Here is a 16,281-nt window from a genome sequence, read left to right on the forward strand (position 1 = left end):
CAATCCTCGGGTCTCAGAGGAGGGGGCGGAGCTAAAATGACACAATTGCGTCATTTTAGCCCCGCCCCCTTAACGGAGATCCCTGAATTCGCTGGTTTACCAGCATGGGGGCGGGGCTTAGTGATGCCACGCTTAAGCCCCGCCCCCTGAGCGGCTACTGAGGAGAATAAGAAAGTCGGCAACCCTGCATTAAATTGGTTGAATTGATCTATGAATGTAAATGTCCCAGGCATGTAGACCTCCTGCACAATGCTGAGTGGGCGGGGAGAACAGGGTGGAATTTCCCCCTGTGGTATACTCTGTGGATTTTGGATAAAAGGCACAAGGTTGGCCTGTAAAGTTGTACATCTACCTGTATCTGAATGCTGTAACATCACCTGTATGCTGGAGAGGGTCCTTTTAAGGACTTATATTTGAGCAATAAACATCCTTTGCCTCAAGGCGACCAACAGGAATACACCAAAACATAGTCCCGTTCTCTGGCTGTACTGGGTAAAGGATCCAGTGTCTCCAAGTTCCGCTCTGCCAGCTACCGAAGCAGACGTCTGGTCCGTGACCAGTGGGGAAGCAACCAACGCCAGACGGGGTGTGTCAGCACCGTGTCGACGCATTCACCCCACAGGTAGTACTCAGGTGCCAGCTTTTGGGCCTGAGGAGGTATCCGTGGTCCCAGGCACCACGTAGTAGGAGTCTGGTGGTGGCAACGATATCCCCGCCCACTGCATAGTGGGTGGAATCAGAAACAGGCGGTTACTGACAGGAACAGAAAATCCCCTATTTGCCAGGTCCTGCGAGACCAGGAACCGCCATCTGTGGACCCGGAGGGCGTAGCCGGCGTCCAGTCACAGCTCCCATAACACAGGAGATGATGTCACACACACACACATGGAAGGACCACGCATGTGGACACAGGTGCTGACTCCCTGGGATGCTAGAGACCTGGATATCACAATTACCTTGGCTGAAGTAGATTGCTGTATACAATGTAGAACAACCATCTTCTGCTCGGATTCATATGATCCAGTAACCTATGACTGACTGCTGAGCTGTTATCACCCCGAGCAACACAAAATAAAACAACATTTCATTTCAGGTTTTTATTTTTATTTTAAGATGGTTGAGTCACACACTCACAATAAATAAAAAAAAATCTATTTAACAATAGTAAAAGCTGTAAGGAGACCTTATACCCTGTGACAACAGACGCTGACACACACACACACACACACAACAGACGCTGACACACACCAATGTTAGTCCTTCACTGACTGCGCAGAACAGACACATCATGTACAGTACATTTATGGCTAAGGACCCCATGTCAGCGTACGTTGCTGATATACAAATGATAACGGACATCTAATGGGACATTACGAGAACGGCTTTCTGCATCGGGTGATGTCACCGACACAACAATGCCGACATTAATCCTCATAAAATAATAATTACTGCTACAATGTTATACTCAGTGATTTTGGCAGATGACCCATTTTTGTATTAATCTACCTCAAAGACAGACAAATCTGCCATAGACCTGTCAGCAAATACAGTGTCGGCGCTGTGCCGACCTGGGCTGCCATCTGCACTATACTATATATATATATATATTTATAAATACATGTGTCAATACGGATAAACCATTTATATCTCAATATCTCAGTTACATCCAACACACGGAATACACAACATGGTGACAATGTAGAAAAACAAATAAAAGTATTCTATTAAGAGACATGAAGAGAGCGTTATACATTGACCTAGACGTGTTCTGACCTACGTAGAATTACAGTACATTTATATACAGTATGGAAGCAATACTCGCTCACTAACAATGCTAGAAATATATATTTATATATATACCCAGAAATCTAATATATAAATATATATATAAATAACTTTAAAATCTATGGGAAGAAATGTTACCCTGTGAATAGGCGCGAAGCTTGGGGCTGAAGCAGGGGGCGTGACCTTGCGGAGAGACCAATGAAAACGGCAGCATCGCCCGCTCTGTGACCGCTGCCCACCGTTTGGGTAAATATATATATATATATATATATATATATATATATGGACAGGCTCAACCTGACATAGAACCGTTAGCTGGTGATTGTAAAGCAGAAGACGGGCCACCTACTACGCGGATACAGCCAATGTAACGTAATCAGTGCTGCTGTTATTATCCGCACAGTAGGTGGTACCAGTCTGCTCAGTGCCGGGGAGACGTCATTAGTGCCACCCTTCTCTCATCGCCGCTCTTATCCCGGGAAAAGCCCTTAATTGCCCCAGAGCGGAAATGGACCACAGGACTGGGCAAATATCACACATAAATGGAATGGCAAAAATTGTACAGACTGTTGGGGAGGAGAGGACGTGTCGGCCCGGGGGGGGGGCAGGCGAGAGTCCTTATACAGGGCACTATCTGTGTGTTATACCCAGCACAGTACAAGATCTCTCCTCTCTCCGCCACGGGGCAATGTCAGACATATCAGTGTCTCTGCATCCGACGAGGTCACTACCACCACCCCTGCTGCGACAGATTCTACAGTACATATACAGAGTCCATGAATCTCCGACTGGTGTAGGCTTCAGCTCACACTACGTCCATAATAATGTGATATAAAAGGAAATCACACACGCATACAAGTACACATATAAAATAACTCAAGCTTTCACCCTTCATCTCTCCACATCCGGGTAATAACCTGCGAGGAATACTACATACCAAGGCCTACCCTGTGGTTATTCAGTAAGGTTTGAAATGCAGCGAGCAGTATTGTTTGAGAGTAGTTTGTTGCCTAGCGATGCCTCCTTAGATGGTGGCAACAGAGACTAGACTGAGCCGCTCCGCCCCCTCACTGTCCTCATCCCCAGTCCCTCTGCACCGCCATTTAACCCAGGCAAAGAAGGAGAGGGAAGCGACCAGAGGTAGGTATCGGAGGTGACGGCTTAGACTTGGGAGTCTCCCAGGCTGTGGAACTCTTCTGGAGATGACTGCTTGTCCAGATTGGACGATTCCCCACCCTGCCGGAAGTCAGAGGCGATCTCATCGAAGGTTCGGCCCTTGGTCTCTGGCACTTTGAAGAAGGTGAAGATGAAGAATATGATGAGCAGCACAGTGAAGATGACGAAGACGTACGGACCACATAATTTCTGCAGAGCAAAGAAGATACGTGGTGAGTAAGCCGAGGGGGTGGATGGAAGAGAGACTGGCCGCTCATTGTAGAGACATCCACTGGAACGCACTTACCTCTACATACTGGAAGCCCATGCCCACAATGAAGTTGGATGTCCAATTGGAAAGACCGGCCACAGCGATGGCTGCAGGCCGTGGGCCCTGACTGAAGAGTTCGGCCACGATGAACCACGGGATAGGTCCTGGTCCGACTTCAAAGAATGCCACAAAGCCAAAAATGGCCACGATGCTGAGGTAGGACATCTCTGGCACGCGGTACTGTTGGGCGCAGATGAGACAAGTGAACCAATGTGTAATATTATTTTATGGTGGACACTGGCTGGAGCAGGTGGCTATGTATGTTTGGGTGGCCTGGTTACCGCCAGATACGGCACTCTCTGGGGGTACAGCAGGTGGGAAGAGGTTGTCCTGACACAGCTGGCACCTATGACACTCACCAGTAACGTGAGCGCGATGGTCATCAAGATGGCACATCCGGCCATGCCACCCAGCCCAATCAGATGCAGCGTGCGGCGTCCAGCTCGTTCAACCACAAAAAGCTGCAAGAAGAGCACAGCTTATTATTACCGATTCCAACATACGTTCCGCTGAGGCCACAGCACTGTGCGAAATGCACTCAACATCTGGACATGCGCATAGAAAGTCAGGCAATGGCGGGTCATAATGCGCAAACACCAACTCCCAACCCAGAGTGGATGAAGGGACAATGTACTCACCGATACAACTGTAAATGCAGTGTTCACAATGCCAGCTCCAATGGTGGCATAGATCGGCTGCTCCACCTTGGCGGACTCAAAGATCTTGGTAGAGTAGTAGAAGACCTGGAACGGGCACGGAGAAGATGGTATTTAGAGATAGGAACTATGTTCTATAAAGGGATTAATATCCCAGAATTGGCTGAAAACCTGAACACAGAGAGTAACACGAGGCGCCCGGCGCCATCCTTACCGCATTGATACCAGACAGCTGCTGGGAGAGCTGCAGGACGATGGCGATGAAGATGGGCTGGCGATACAATGGCGACCGGAACAGCTCTAGGATGGTGACCTTCTTCTCCCGCATCATCTGCCGGCTCTCCTCCTTCATTTCCTGCAGGTCAGCGGTGACGTCTGTGGTGCCGCGCAGCTTCTTCAACACTGATAGCGATACAAGGTACCAGCGTCAATGGCAACACTGTGGCATGGCGCTCTAATACCAGTATATGGGTGTAATAAGGGGGCAGCAGAGTCAGGTGGCATCTCAGGACAGGTGTAATATGTAGGAAGCCATTAAACACACACAGGTGACATTGCCCATAGCAACCAATCAGATTGTGTCTGTCATTTTCTAGGATGCAATAGAGAAGTGATCTGACGTAATATTCACACAGAGACAGAGGGGGTGCAAATGCACTGTGCCATCATTACATGACAATATAACCTATCATAGAGGTTGTTGGTATATCATTGGCCAGTGATATCGGCCTGCCCACCAATTGTCTGGGTCACCTCTTGTCAAGCAGGTCCCTAACACTATAGGGTCACCATCTGGGGCACAAGTGACCCTGAAACCTGATCCAGCCAAGGATCCCCCCCCCCCCCAGGGCATCACACTAAAGAATAGTGCTAAAGTCATAAGTATGAGGGTCCCCACTATGTGTTCAGAGGTCGACAGTGTGAAAACCTCTACATTAAAAAAACAGGGCACACAAACGCTGGGCGTGGCACGTGGCAACACTCAATACAGCAGAGTGTTGGATGCAGGGTGATAAGAAACTCACCGACCTTCTACGGAGGACAGGCGGACATATAGCCCATAGCAAACACTCATTATGCAGACTGTACTAGATAAGAGTGCTAGAAGCTGGATTGGTTGCTAATGGTAACACCACCACTTCAGCATCTGCCTGAGTACTGCATTCATGACAATGGAACAGGGAGTTCTTAGTAAATAGGCCCCAATGTCCTATCACGCAGTCAGGGGAAGCAGATGGCCTTAATGTCCTACCACAGAGTCAGGGAAAGGCCACGGCCCCAATGTCCTAACACGCAGTCAGGGGAAGCAGATGGCCTTAATGTCCTACCACAAAGTCAGGGGAAGGCCATGGCCCCAATGTCCTACCACAGAGTCAGGGGAAGGCCACAGCCCCAGTCAGGGGAAGGCCACGGCCACAATATCCTACCACGGAGTAAGGGAAAGACCACGGCCCCAATGTCCTACCACACAGTCAGGGAAAGGCCACGGCCCCAATGTCCCACCACGCAGTCAGGGGAAGGCCATAGCCCCAGTCAGGGGAAGGCCACAGCCCCAGTCAGGGGAAGGCCACGGCCCCAGGCAGGGAAATGCCCTACTATACAGTCATTTAAAGGCCACAGCCCCAATGTCCTACCACGTAGTCAGAGAAAGGCCACGGCCCCAATGTCCTACCACACAATCAGGGACAGCCACTGCCCCAATGTCCTACCACACAGTCAGGGAAAGGCTGTGGCCCCAATGCCCTACCACACAATCAGGGACAGCCACTGTGTCCTACAACACAGGCAAAGGCCACGGCCCCAATGTCCTACCACACAGTCATGGAAAGGCCATGGCCCCAATGTCCTACCACACAGTCATAAAAAAGCCATGGTCCCAATGTCCTACCACACAGACAAGGAGAGGCCACGGCCCCAATGTACTACCACACAGTCAGGTTAAGGCCACTGTGTCCTACCACACAGGGAAAGGCCACGGCCCCAGTGTCCTACCACACAGTCATGAAAAGGCCACGGCCCCAGTCAGGGAGGGGCTACAGCCCTAATGTCAAGGAAAGGCCATGGCCCCAATGTCCTACCACATAGTCAGGGAGAGGCCACGGTCCCAATGTCCTACCACACAGTCATAGACAGCCACTGTGTCCTACCACACAGTCAGGAAAAGGCCACGGTCCCAATGTCCTACCACATAGTCAGAGAAAGGCCACGGCCCCAATGTCCTACCATGCAGTCAGGGAAATGCCACGACCCCAATGTCCTAGTACACAGTCATGGAAAGGCCACGGCCCCAATGGCCTACAATCACAGTCAGGGAAATGCCACGACCCCAATGGCCTACCACACAGTCAGGGAAAGGCCACGGCTCCAATGGACTACCACACAGTCAGGGAAAGGCCACAGCCCCAATGTCCTACCACACAGTCAGGGAAAGGCCATGGCCCCAATGTCCTACTACGCAGTCAGGAAAAGGCCACAGCCCCAATTTCCTACCACACAGTCAGGGAAATTTCCAATTTCCTACCACACAGTAAGGGAAAGGCCCCGGCCCCAATTTCCTACCACACAGTCAGGGAAAGACCACTGCCCCATGTCCTACCACACAGTCATGGAGAGCCACTGTGTCCTACTACGCAGTCAGGGAAAGGCTATGGCCCCAATGTCCTAGAATGCAGTCAGGGAAAGGCTATGGCCCCAATGTCCTACCACGCAGTCAGGGAAAGGCTATGGCCCCAATGTCCTACTACGCAGTCAGGGAACGGCCAAAGCCCCAATGTCCTACCACACTGTCAGGGAGAGGCCACAGTCCCAATGTCCCACCACACAGTCAGGGAAAGGCCATGGCCCCAATGTCCTACTACGCAGTCAGGAAAAGGCCACAGCCCCAATTTCCTACCACACAGTCAGGGAAATTTCCAATTTCCTACCACACAGTCAGGGAAAGGCCCCGGCCCCTACCATACAGTCAGGGAGAGGCCACGGTTCCAATTTCCTGCCACATAGTCAGGGAAAGGCCATGGCCCCAATGGCCTACTACATAGTCAGGGAAAGGCCACGGCCCCAATGTCCTACCACACAGTCAGGCAAAGGCCACGGCCCCAATGGCCTACCACACAGTCAGGGAAAGGCCTAGTCTCCTACCATACAGTCAGGGAGAGGCTCCGGCCCCTACCACACAGTCAGGGAAAGGCCCCGGTCACTACCATGCAGTCAGGGAGAGGCCACAGTTCCAATGTCCTACCACATAGTCAGAGAAAGGCCATGGCCCCAATGTCCTACCACACTGTCAGGGGGAGGCCACGCCCCCTACCATACAGTCAGGGAGAGGCCACGGCTCCAATGTCCTACCATGCAGTCATGGAGAGGCCACAGTCCCAATGTCCTACCACACTTTCAGGGAGAGTCCACACCCCCTACCATACAGTCATGGAGAGGCCACAGTCCCAATGTCCTACCACAGTGTCAGGGAAAAGCCACGGCCCCAATGTCCTTCCACGCAGTCAGGGAAAGGCCCCTATTTCCTGCCATGCAGTGAGGCGTGCACTCACCGCTTTTGGCTTTGTCTTCCTCATTGCGGTTGATCAGCAGGAAACGTGGGCTCTCGGGGCAGAAAGGCAACACAGCAGATTGAAGGATGGCGGGGACAAAGATGCAGCCTAGGAGAAGAGGCCACAGATCGGCATTGCCCATGATTTGCTCCAGGCCAAAGATCTGTGGAGACAGGGTGGGGGGGGGGGTACATTTAGCCGGCTGTGGAAGGGAGGACCCTGCAGATTGTGTCCTGCCCTGTTGTATTTTCACTTACCTGGGCTATGAGTATTCCAACTACGACTCCCAGCTGGTGCAGGGTCCCCAGGGCCCCTCGGAGGGATGTCGGTGCCACTTCCCCGACATACATGGGGACAAACCCAGTGGTAAGGCCACAGTAGAGTCCGATCACAAACCGGCCAATAATCAGCATCTCAAAGGAGTAAGCCATCTTGGAGAATCCCATAAATATGGCAGCAATAAATGCCAGGATGTTGGCCATCAACATAGAATTCCGCCTGTAGGAGGGAGAAGAGCATATGGAAGAATCATTGTCTTGCCCATCAGCTTTCATGCATGGTCACCATGATAATGATTACAGGAGAGCAGAGAAAATAGAATGGGACATCACGGTGGGTTTGTTTTTATGATAGTTCCACCGGAGCTGGGACCCGGGGACCCTTTCATGAAGTGGTCATTTTTTGGTAATAATATTGGGAGGATGATAATATGGTATCAGAACCAGGCCTGAGCCCACCTTCCTCCTCCTAAGGCGCAAAGACCACTCACTCGGTGACCTCCAATAATGGATCCAGCATCAGGTGCCCCATCAGGAAGACTGGAGGACAGAAGGTGGAATCCTGGTGCCAACTAACAATTCCCCAAATCTTCCACCTGTGAATGTGATGACCGGAGCAGAATGGACCCACCTGCCGAAGCGGTTCACAAACAGCCCCACGGAGAAGGAGCCCATCATGCCTCCGACTGAGAAGATGGCCACTGACAGGGACCAGAGGGAAGTCAGGGTGGCACCTGGGATGTAAAATCCATAGCGGCTGATCCAGGTTTCATTGTAAAAGTTCTCAATGACCTACAACAAAGAACGGGACAACATGAGCGATATGGAGAAGGGTGCAGCAGGCAGGAGTATAGTATACAGTACACAGGGTAACACCATAGTGATGCCTATCGCTGTAATGCCAGCAGATAACCAGGAGGTGTCACTGTCAGACAATATCCCATGATCTGTGCAGCTGATGTAAGAGGTGTCACTGGGGGTGAGTGAGCCGAGCTGCCGGCCAGCCAGAAATTCCAGTTCTGTACACAATCCGGACTGAGGAGGGTGTGTAGGAGGCGAGCCGTCTGATTGGCCGACAGTTCTGCTGTCTCACTAACCTTTCTGTGCCCAAAATACACGGTGTCACCCTGAGAGGAGACGACAGGACGCTTCCCATGTGACCTTCACAGTGGGCAATGTGTCCTTACCCAAGGTGACCTTACTGTCAGATCTACAGAACATACATACATAGAATATATGGTACTCTTTACTTAGTGCGGCGCCCGTCGCGGGCATCGCGGGTACATTAATGTATGGCCGCGACGCGATGCCCGCGATTTGCCATTGAAATCAATGTAAAACATAAAAATCGTGTCGGTCGCGTCGCGGCCGGCCATAAACGTACCCGCGATGCCCGCGACGCGATGCTCACGATTTCCCATAGGGAACAATGTTAAAAGTCGCGATGGACCCGATTTTAGTGTTAAATGGCTCAATCAACCCGATTTGGCCATAGGAATCAATGTTAAATGGGCCACAGAGCCCATTAACCCTTAATTGTCCCCCCAATTTTTTAACGCCACCCCACGATCCACGCCAACCCGAAGCGTGGCGGTACGCGTCCTCCGACCTTTTCATGCCCTACTATCCACGTCGGCGTGGTGTGAGAATATAATAGTGTGGCGAGCGCAGCGAGCCACCGAGCCCGAAGCGTGGCGAGCCCCGCGAGGGGACGCGGATACCTTCACAGGTAGACGCGTCCCCTCGCGGGCTTCACAGGTGTCCGTGGCGACCCGGACACCTGTGAAGCCCGCGAGGGGACGCGTCTACCTGTGAAGGTATCCGCGTCCCCTCGCGGGGCTCGCTGCGCTCGCCACGCTTCGGGCTCGGTGGCTCGCTGCGCTCGCCACACTATTATATTCTCACACCACGCCGACGTGGATAGTAGGGCATGAAAAGGTCGGAGGACGCGTACCGCCGCCCCTCGCGGGCTCGCTGCGCTCGCCACGCTTCGGGTTGGCGTGGATCGTGGGGTGGCGTTAAAATTTTTTGGGGACATTTAAGGGTTAATTGGGCCTAATTCAGGGTTAATATGGCCAAATCGGGTCAATTGAGCCATTTAACAGTGAAATCGCGGTCAATCAGCCTTTTTTAACATTGTTCCCTATGGGAAAATCGCGGTCATCGCGACCATCCAATTTTACCCGCGATGCCCGCGATTACCGCGATCACCGCGATTTTTACCCGCGATGACCACGATTTTGATCGGTGGCGCCGTGCTAAGTAAAGAGTACCGAATATATATATATATATAATTCTATCTCATTGGGATGGGCAACCTCACGTAACCTACACGCTCCCCCTGGCCATTTCTCATCCTACCCCTCCAGGGTCAGCTGAAAGTGCCCCCCTTATCTAGCTGTTGGCCCTTGTGTCACCCATGCCTACAATGGGGGTGTCCCTGGTGAGGGTACATCAGCGCCTTAGTTCTCCCTCCACTCAGGAGTTAATTCTGGAGTGACTCAGCAGCCGCCTCACCCTGAGCAACAGCCGGTTATTGGCACAACCATGGTATTGTGTGATGGCTGGCAGCAGGCCCGGCGCACATGTATAATGTCTACACAGGAGAGCGGGATACCAGAACTGGGGCCGACATGCCAGAATCTCTGCAGAAATCTGATTTATATAATACGGTCTGAATGTGGGGCTATAATGCTGACTGCGGGTTACACTGTACAGCAACCTCTAATACATAGCTATCAACGAGTCCTTACTGCGGGTTACGCTGTACAGCAACCTCTACTACATAGTTATCACCAAGTCCTGACGGTGGGTTACACTGTACAGCAACCTCTACTACATAGTTATTACTGAGTCCTGACTGCGGGTTACACTGTACAGCAACCACTAATACATAGCTATCAACGAGTCCTTACTGCGGGTTACACTGTACGGCAACCGCTAATACATAGTTATCACCAAGTCCTGATGGTGGGTTACACTGTACAGCAACCTCTACTACATAGTTATTACTGAGTCCTGACGGTGGGTTACACTGTACAGCAACCGCTAATACATAGTTATCAACGAGTCCTTACTGCGGGTTACACTGTACAGCAACCACTAATACATACTTATTACTGAGTACTGACTGCGGGTTACACTGTACAGCAACCACTAATACATACTTATTACTGAGTCCTGACTGCGGGTTACACTGTACAGCAACCACTAATACATAGCTATCAACGAGTCCTTACTGCGGGTTACACTATACAGCAACCTCTACTACATAGTTATCACCGAGTCCTGACGGTGGGTTACACTGTACGGCAACCGCTAATACATAGTTATCACAGAGTCCTGACTGCGGGTTACACTGTACAGCAACTGCTAATAGATAGCTATCAATGAGTCCTGACTGCGGGTTACGCTGTACAGCAACCTCTAATACATAGTTATCAGTAAATTAAGGTTTTCCTAAAATACAGAATATGAAGGTGCGATCAGACACAGTGAGGCTCAGGGGGTGGGAAGGTTCCCTTGCAGTAAATTATATTATAGGACCAGAGCTCTGTAATACACCCCCCCCCCCCTCCTCCCTCCTCCCCCACATACTGATAGCAAGCTGGGACCTGCTCCTACATGAGAGTAACACAGGCCACACAACACCAGCAACACCAGGTACAAAGGCCACACCGAGCGTAACACCAGAAGCACCAGGTACACAGGCCGCACCGGGCACAACACCGGCAGCAGCAGGTACACAGGCCGCACCGGGCACAACACCGGCAGCAGCAGGTACACAGGCCGCACCGAGCACAACACCGGCAGCAACAGGTACACAGGCTGCACCGAGCACAACACCGGCAGCAGCAGGTACACAGGCCGCACCGAGCTCAACACCAGAAGCACCAGGTACACAGGCCACACAACACCAGCAGTACCAGGTACACAGGCCGCACCGAGTGTAACACCGGCAGCAGCAGGTACACAGGCCGCACCGAGCGTAACACCAGAAGCACCAGGTACACAGGCCACGCAACACCGGCAGTACCAGGTACACAGGCCGCACCGAGTGTAACACCGGCAGCAGCAGGTACACAGGCCGCACCGAGCGTAACACCAGAAGCACCAGGTACACAGGCTACACAACACCGGCAGTACCAGGTACACAGGCCGCACCGAGTGTAACACTGGCAGCAGCAGGTACACAGGCCGCACAGAGTATAACACCGGCAGCACCAGGTACACAGGCCGCACCGAGCACAGCATCAGCAGTAGCAGGTACATAGGCCGCACCCTGCGTAACACCGGTAGTACCAGGTACACAGGCCGCACCGAGTGTAACACCGGCAGCAGCAGGTACACAGGCCGCACCGTGTATAACACCGGCAGCACTAGGTACACAGGCCGCACCGAGCACAGCATCAGCAGTAGCAGGTACGTAGGCCGCACCGTGCGTAACACCGGCAGCACCAGGTACACAGGCCGCACCGAGGACAACACTGTCAGCACCAGATACACAGGCCGCACCGAGTGTAACACTGGAAGCAGCAGGTGCACAGGCTGCACCCAACACTGGCAGCAGGTACACAGGCCGCACCGAGCATAACACCGGCAGCACCAGATACACAGGCCGCACCAAGCATAACACCGGCAGCAGCAGGTACACACACCGCACTGAGCACAACACCGGCAGCAGGTACACAGGTCAACTCCGGCAGCAGCAGGTACACAGGCCACACCGAGCGTAACACCGGCAGCAGCAGGTACACAGGCCACACCGAGCGTAACACCGGCAGCACCAGGTACACAGGCCGCACCGAGCGTAACACCGGCAGCACCAGGTACACAGGCCGCACCGAGCGTAACACCGGCAGCACCAGGTACACAGGCCGCACCGAGCGTAACACCGGCAGCACCAGGTACACAGGCCGCACCGAGCGTAACACCGGCAGCACCAGGTACACAGGCCGCACCGAGCGTAACACCGGCAGCACCAGGTACACAGGCCGCACCGAGCGTAACACCGGCAGCACCAGGTTCACAGGCCGCACCGAGCGTAACACCGGCAGCACCAGGTACACAGGCCGCACCGAGCATAACACCGGCAGCACCAGGTACACAGGCCGCACCAAGCGTAACACCGGCAGCACCAGGTACACAGGCCGCACCCTGCGTAACACCGGCAGTACCAGGTACACAGGCCGCACCGAGTGTAACACCGGCAGCACCGTGTATAACACCGGCAGCACTAGGTACACAGGCCGCACCGAGCACAGCATCAGCAGTAGCAGGTACGTAGGCCGCACCGTGCGTAACACCGGCAGCACCAGGTACACAGGCTACACAACACCGGCAGTACCAGGTACACAGGCCGCACCGAGTGTAACACCGGCAGCAGCAGGTACACAGGCTGCACCGAGCGTAACACCAGAAGCACCAGGTACACAGGCCACGCAACACCGGCAGTACCAGGTACACAGGCCGCACCGAGTGTAACACCGGCAGCAGCAGGTACACAGGCCGCACCGAGCGTAACACCAGAAGCACCAGGTACACAGGCTACACAACACCGGCAGTACCAGGTACACAGGCCGCACCGAGTGTAACATTGGCAGCAGCAGGTACACAGGCCGCACAGAGTAGAACACCGGCAGCACCAGGTACACAGGCCGCACCGAGCACAGCATCAGCAGGTACATAGGCCGCACCCTGCGTAACACCGGCAGTACCAGGTACACAGGCCGCACCGAGTGTAACACCGGCAGCAGCAGGTACACAGGCCGCACCGAGCACAGCATCAGCAGTAGCAGGTATGTAGGCCGGACCGTGCGTAACACCGGCAGCACCAGGTACACAGGCCGCACCGAGGACAACACTGTCAGCACCAGATACACAGGCCGCACCGAGTGTAACACTGGAAGCAGTAGGTACACAGGCCGCACCGAGCGGAACACCGGCAGCACCAGGTACACAGGCCGCACCGAGCACAACACCGGCAGCACCAGGTACACAGGCCGCACCGAGCGTAACGGTCTAGCTTCTCACACTAGGGAGGGTCACTCTCTATAGTGTTAAAGCAAGGAGAGAAAGAAGTGATGGAGTGTTAATATCACTTAAAATGATGAATTATTTACAATTAGTTTAAATCCGAAAATATTCTTTAATAAATCAAAAATCACAACAAAACACAATTACCACAATAAAAGCATTCCAATATACGCGAGTGCACTTCAGACATGAAAATTAGGTGATCAACAAAGGCAGGACATTGGACTAAAGAATCCTAGAAATACTTGGATGGGGTCCCGCTTGTGCTCCTTTTGGTTTTCAGTCGGAAGAGGCCCCCATACTGTATGTTTATTAAAGCCAAAGAAGATCCGTGTGGGTATCCATGAATCTGACCTGGATTATTTGCCGCTGGAGAGTAAGAGGTCCCAAATAAGGGACAGAACTCACTGTTTGGGCGCAAAAGGCAGTCCGAATAATAAGCAGGTGGTGGAATCCCAATGGTGGCAAGATTTGACTGCTTGGGGGGAAGGGGGGGGGGGGGGGTTGTGGTATAGGAGCTGGTTCAATAAGTCCATTCAAGAGATCAATGTCCACAGTCCAATATATATCTGAACAGGTTCCTGACGTGGAACCTTTTCAGATTTACACTAATTGTAATACACAACTGATCATATTAGGTGACATTGGCGCTGCGTCTCTTCTCCTCCCTGACATACTGACAGAAGTTGGCAAGTGTGGGGTACACCATCACATCACAGGCCCTTACCTTCTGAGGGGCATTGATCACTCCCGTGTTGTAGCCGAATTGTAGGGATCCAAGGACAGCAACTCCCACCGCCACCATTAACTGCACCGTAACCTGTGGGAGAGACAGAGACACGTGTGAGACCCGAACTCTGCTTAGCTGGGTCACCGGAGCCCCATGTAACTGTAACCCCCATAGAGTATATTATTACTATTATTACCAGTTATTATATAGCGCACACATATTCCGCAGTGCTGTACAGAGACTATTATTACCAGTTATTATATAGCGCACACATATTCCACAGCGCTGTACAGAGACTATTATTACCAGTTATTATATAGCGCACACACATATTCCACAGCGCTGTACAGAGACTATTATTACCAGTTATTATATAGCGCACACATATACCGCAGCGCTGTACAGAGACTATTATTACCAGTTATTATATAGCGCACACATATTCCGCAGCGCTGTACAGAGACTATTATTACCAGTTATTATATAGCGCACACATATACCGCAGCGCTGTACAGAGACTATTATTACCAGTTATTATATAGCGCACACATATTCCGCAGCGCTGTACAGAGACTATTATTACCGGTTATTATATAGCGCACACATATTCCGCAGCGCTGTACAGAGATTATTACTACCGGTTATTATATAGCGCACACATATTCCGCAGCGCTGTACAGAGACTATTATTACCAGTTATTATATAGCGCACACATATTCCGCAGCGCTGTACAGAGACTATTATTACCAGTTATTATATAGCGCACACATATTCCGCAGCGCTGTACAGAGATTATTACTACCGGTTATTATATAGCGCACACATATTCCGCAGTGCTGTACAGAGACTATTATTACCAGTTATTATATAGCGCACACATATACCGCAGCGCTGTACAGAGACTATTATTACCAGTTATTATATAGCGCACACATATTCCGCAGCGCTGTACAGAGACTATTATTACCGGTTATTATACAGCGCACACATATTCCGCAGCGCTGTACAGAGATTATTACTACCGGTTATTATATAGCGCACACATATTCCGCAGCGCTGTACAGAGACTATTATTACCAGTTATTATATAGCGCACACATATTCCGCAGCGCTGTACAGAGACTATTATTACCAGTTATTATATAGCGCACACATATTCCGCAGCGCTGTACAGAGATTATTACTACCGGTTATTATATAGCGCACACATATTCCGCAGTGCTGTACAGAGACTATTATTACCAGTTATTATATAGCGCACACATATTCCACAGTGCTGTACAGAGAATATTATTACCAGTTATTATATAGCGCACACATATTCCGCAGCGCTGTACAGAGATTATTATTACCAGTTATTATATAGCGCACACATATTCCGCAGCGCTGTACAGAGACTATTATTACCAGTTATTATATAGCGCACACATATTCCGCAGCGCTGTACAGAGACTATTATTACCAGTTATTATATAGCGCACACATATTCCGCAGCGCTGTACAGAGATTATTATTACCAGTTATTATATAGCGCACACATATTCCGCAGCGCTGTACAGAGATTATTATTACCAGTTATTATATATTGCACACATATTCCGCAGCGCTGTACAGGCACTATTATTACCAGTTATTATATAGCGCACACATATTCCACAGCACTGTACAGTGAATATTATTACCAGTTATTATATAACGCACACATATTCCGCAGCGCTGTACTGAGAATATTATTACCAGTTATTATATAACACACATATTCCG

At 51.4% G+C, this 16,281-nt stretch overlaps 1 protein-coding gene across 3 annotated transcripts in view; it reads right to left on the reverse strand.

The window, feature by feature from the left end:
- Nucleotides 1-1,082: 1,082 nt before the first annotated feature.
- Nucleotides 1,083-16,281, reverse strand: part of LOC146041916 (solute carrier family 2, facilitated glucose transporter member 1-like) — a 176,803-nt gene continuing 161,604 nt past the window's right edge. For all 3 annotated transcript variants that reach the window (XM_083161772.1, XM_083161774.1, XM_083161773.1), the window contains 9 exons: nucleotides 14,514-14,606; nucleotides 8,382-8,542; nucleotides 7,730-7,970; nucleotides 7,473-7,635; nucleotides 4,142-4,329; nucleotides 3,910-4,014; nucleotides 3,631-3,732; nucleotides 3,248-3,451; nucleotides 1,083-3,150 (listed from right to left, as the gene is read on the reverse strand). In XM_083161772.1, the coding sequence (XP_083017898.1) occupies nucleotides 2,947-3,150; nucleotides 3,248-3,451; nucleotides 3,631-3,732; nucleotides 3,910-4,014; nucleotides 4,142-4,329; nucleotides 7,473-7,635; nucleotides 7,730-7,970; nucleotides 8,382-8,542; nucleotides 14,514-14,606 (1,461 nt within the window). In that variant the 3' untranslated portion in view covers nucleotides 1,083-2,946. The remainder of the gene's footprint in view (nucleotides 3,151-3,247; nucleotides 3,452-3,630; nucleotides 3,733-3,909; nucleotides 4,015-4,141; nucleotides 4,330-7,472; nucleotides 7,636-7,729; nucleotides 7,971-8,381; nucleotides 8,543-14,513; nucleotides 14,607-16,281) is intronic.

Source organism: Crinia signifera, chromosome 19, assembly GCF_055691185.1.
Source record: "Crinia signifera chromosome 19, ASM5569118v1, whole genome shotgun sequence".
Lineage (NCBI taxonomy): Eukaryota > Metazoa > Chordata > Amphibia > Anura > Myobatrachidae > Crinia > Crinia signifera.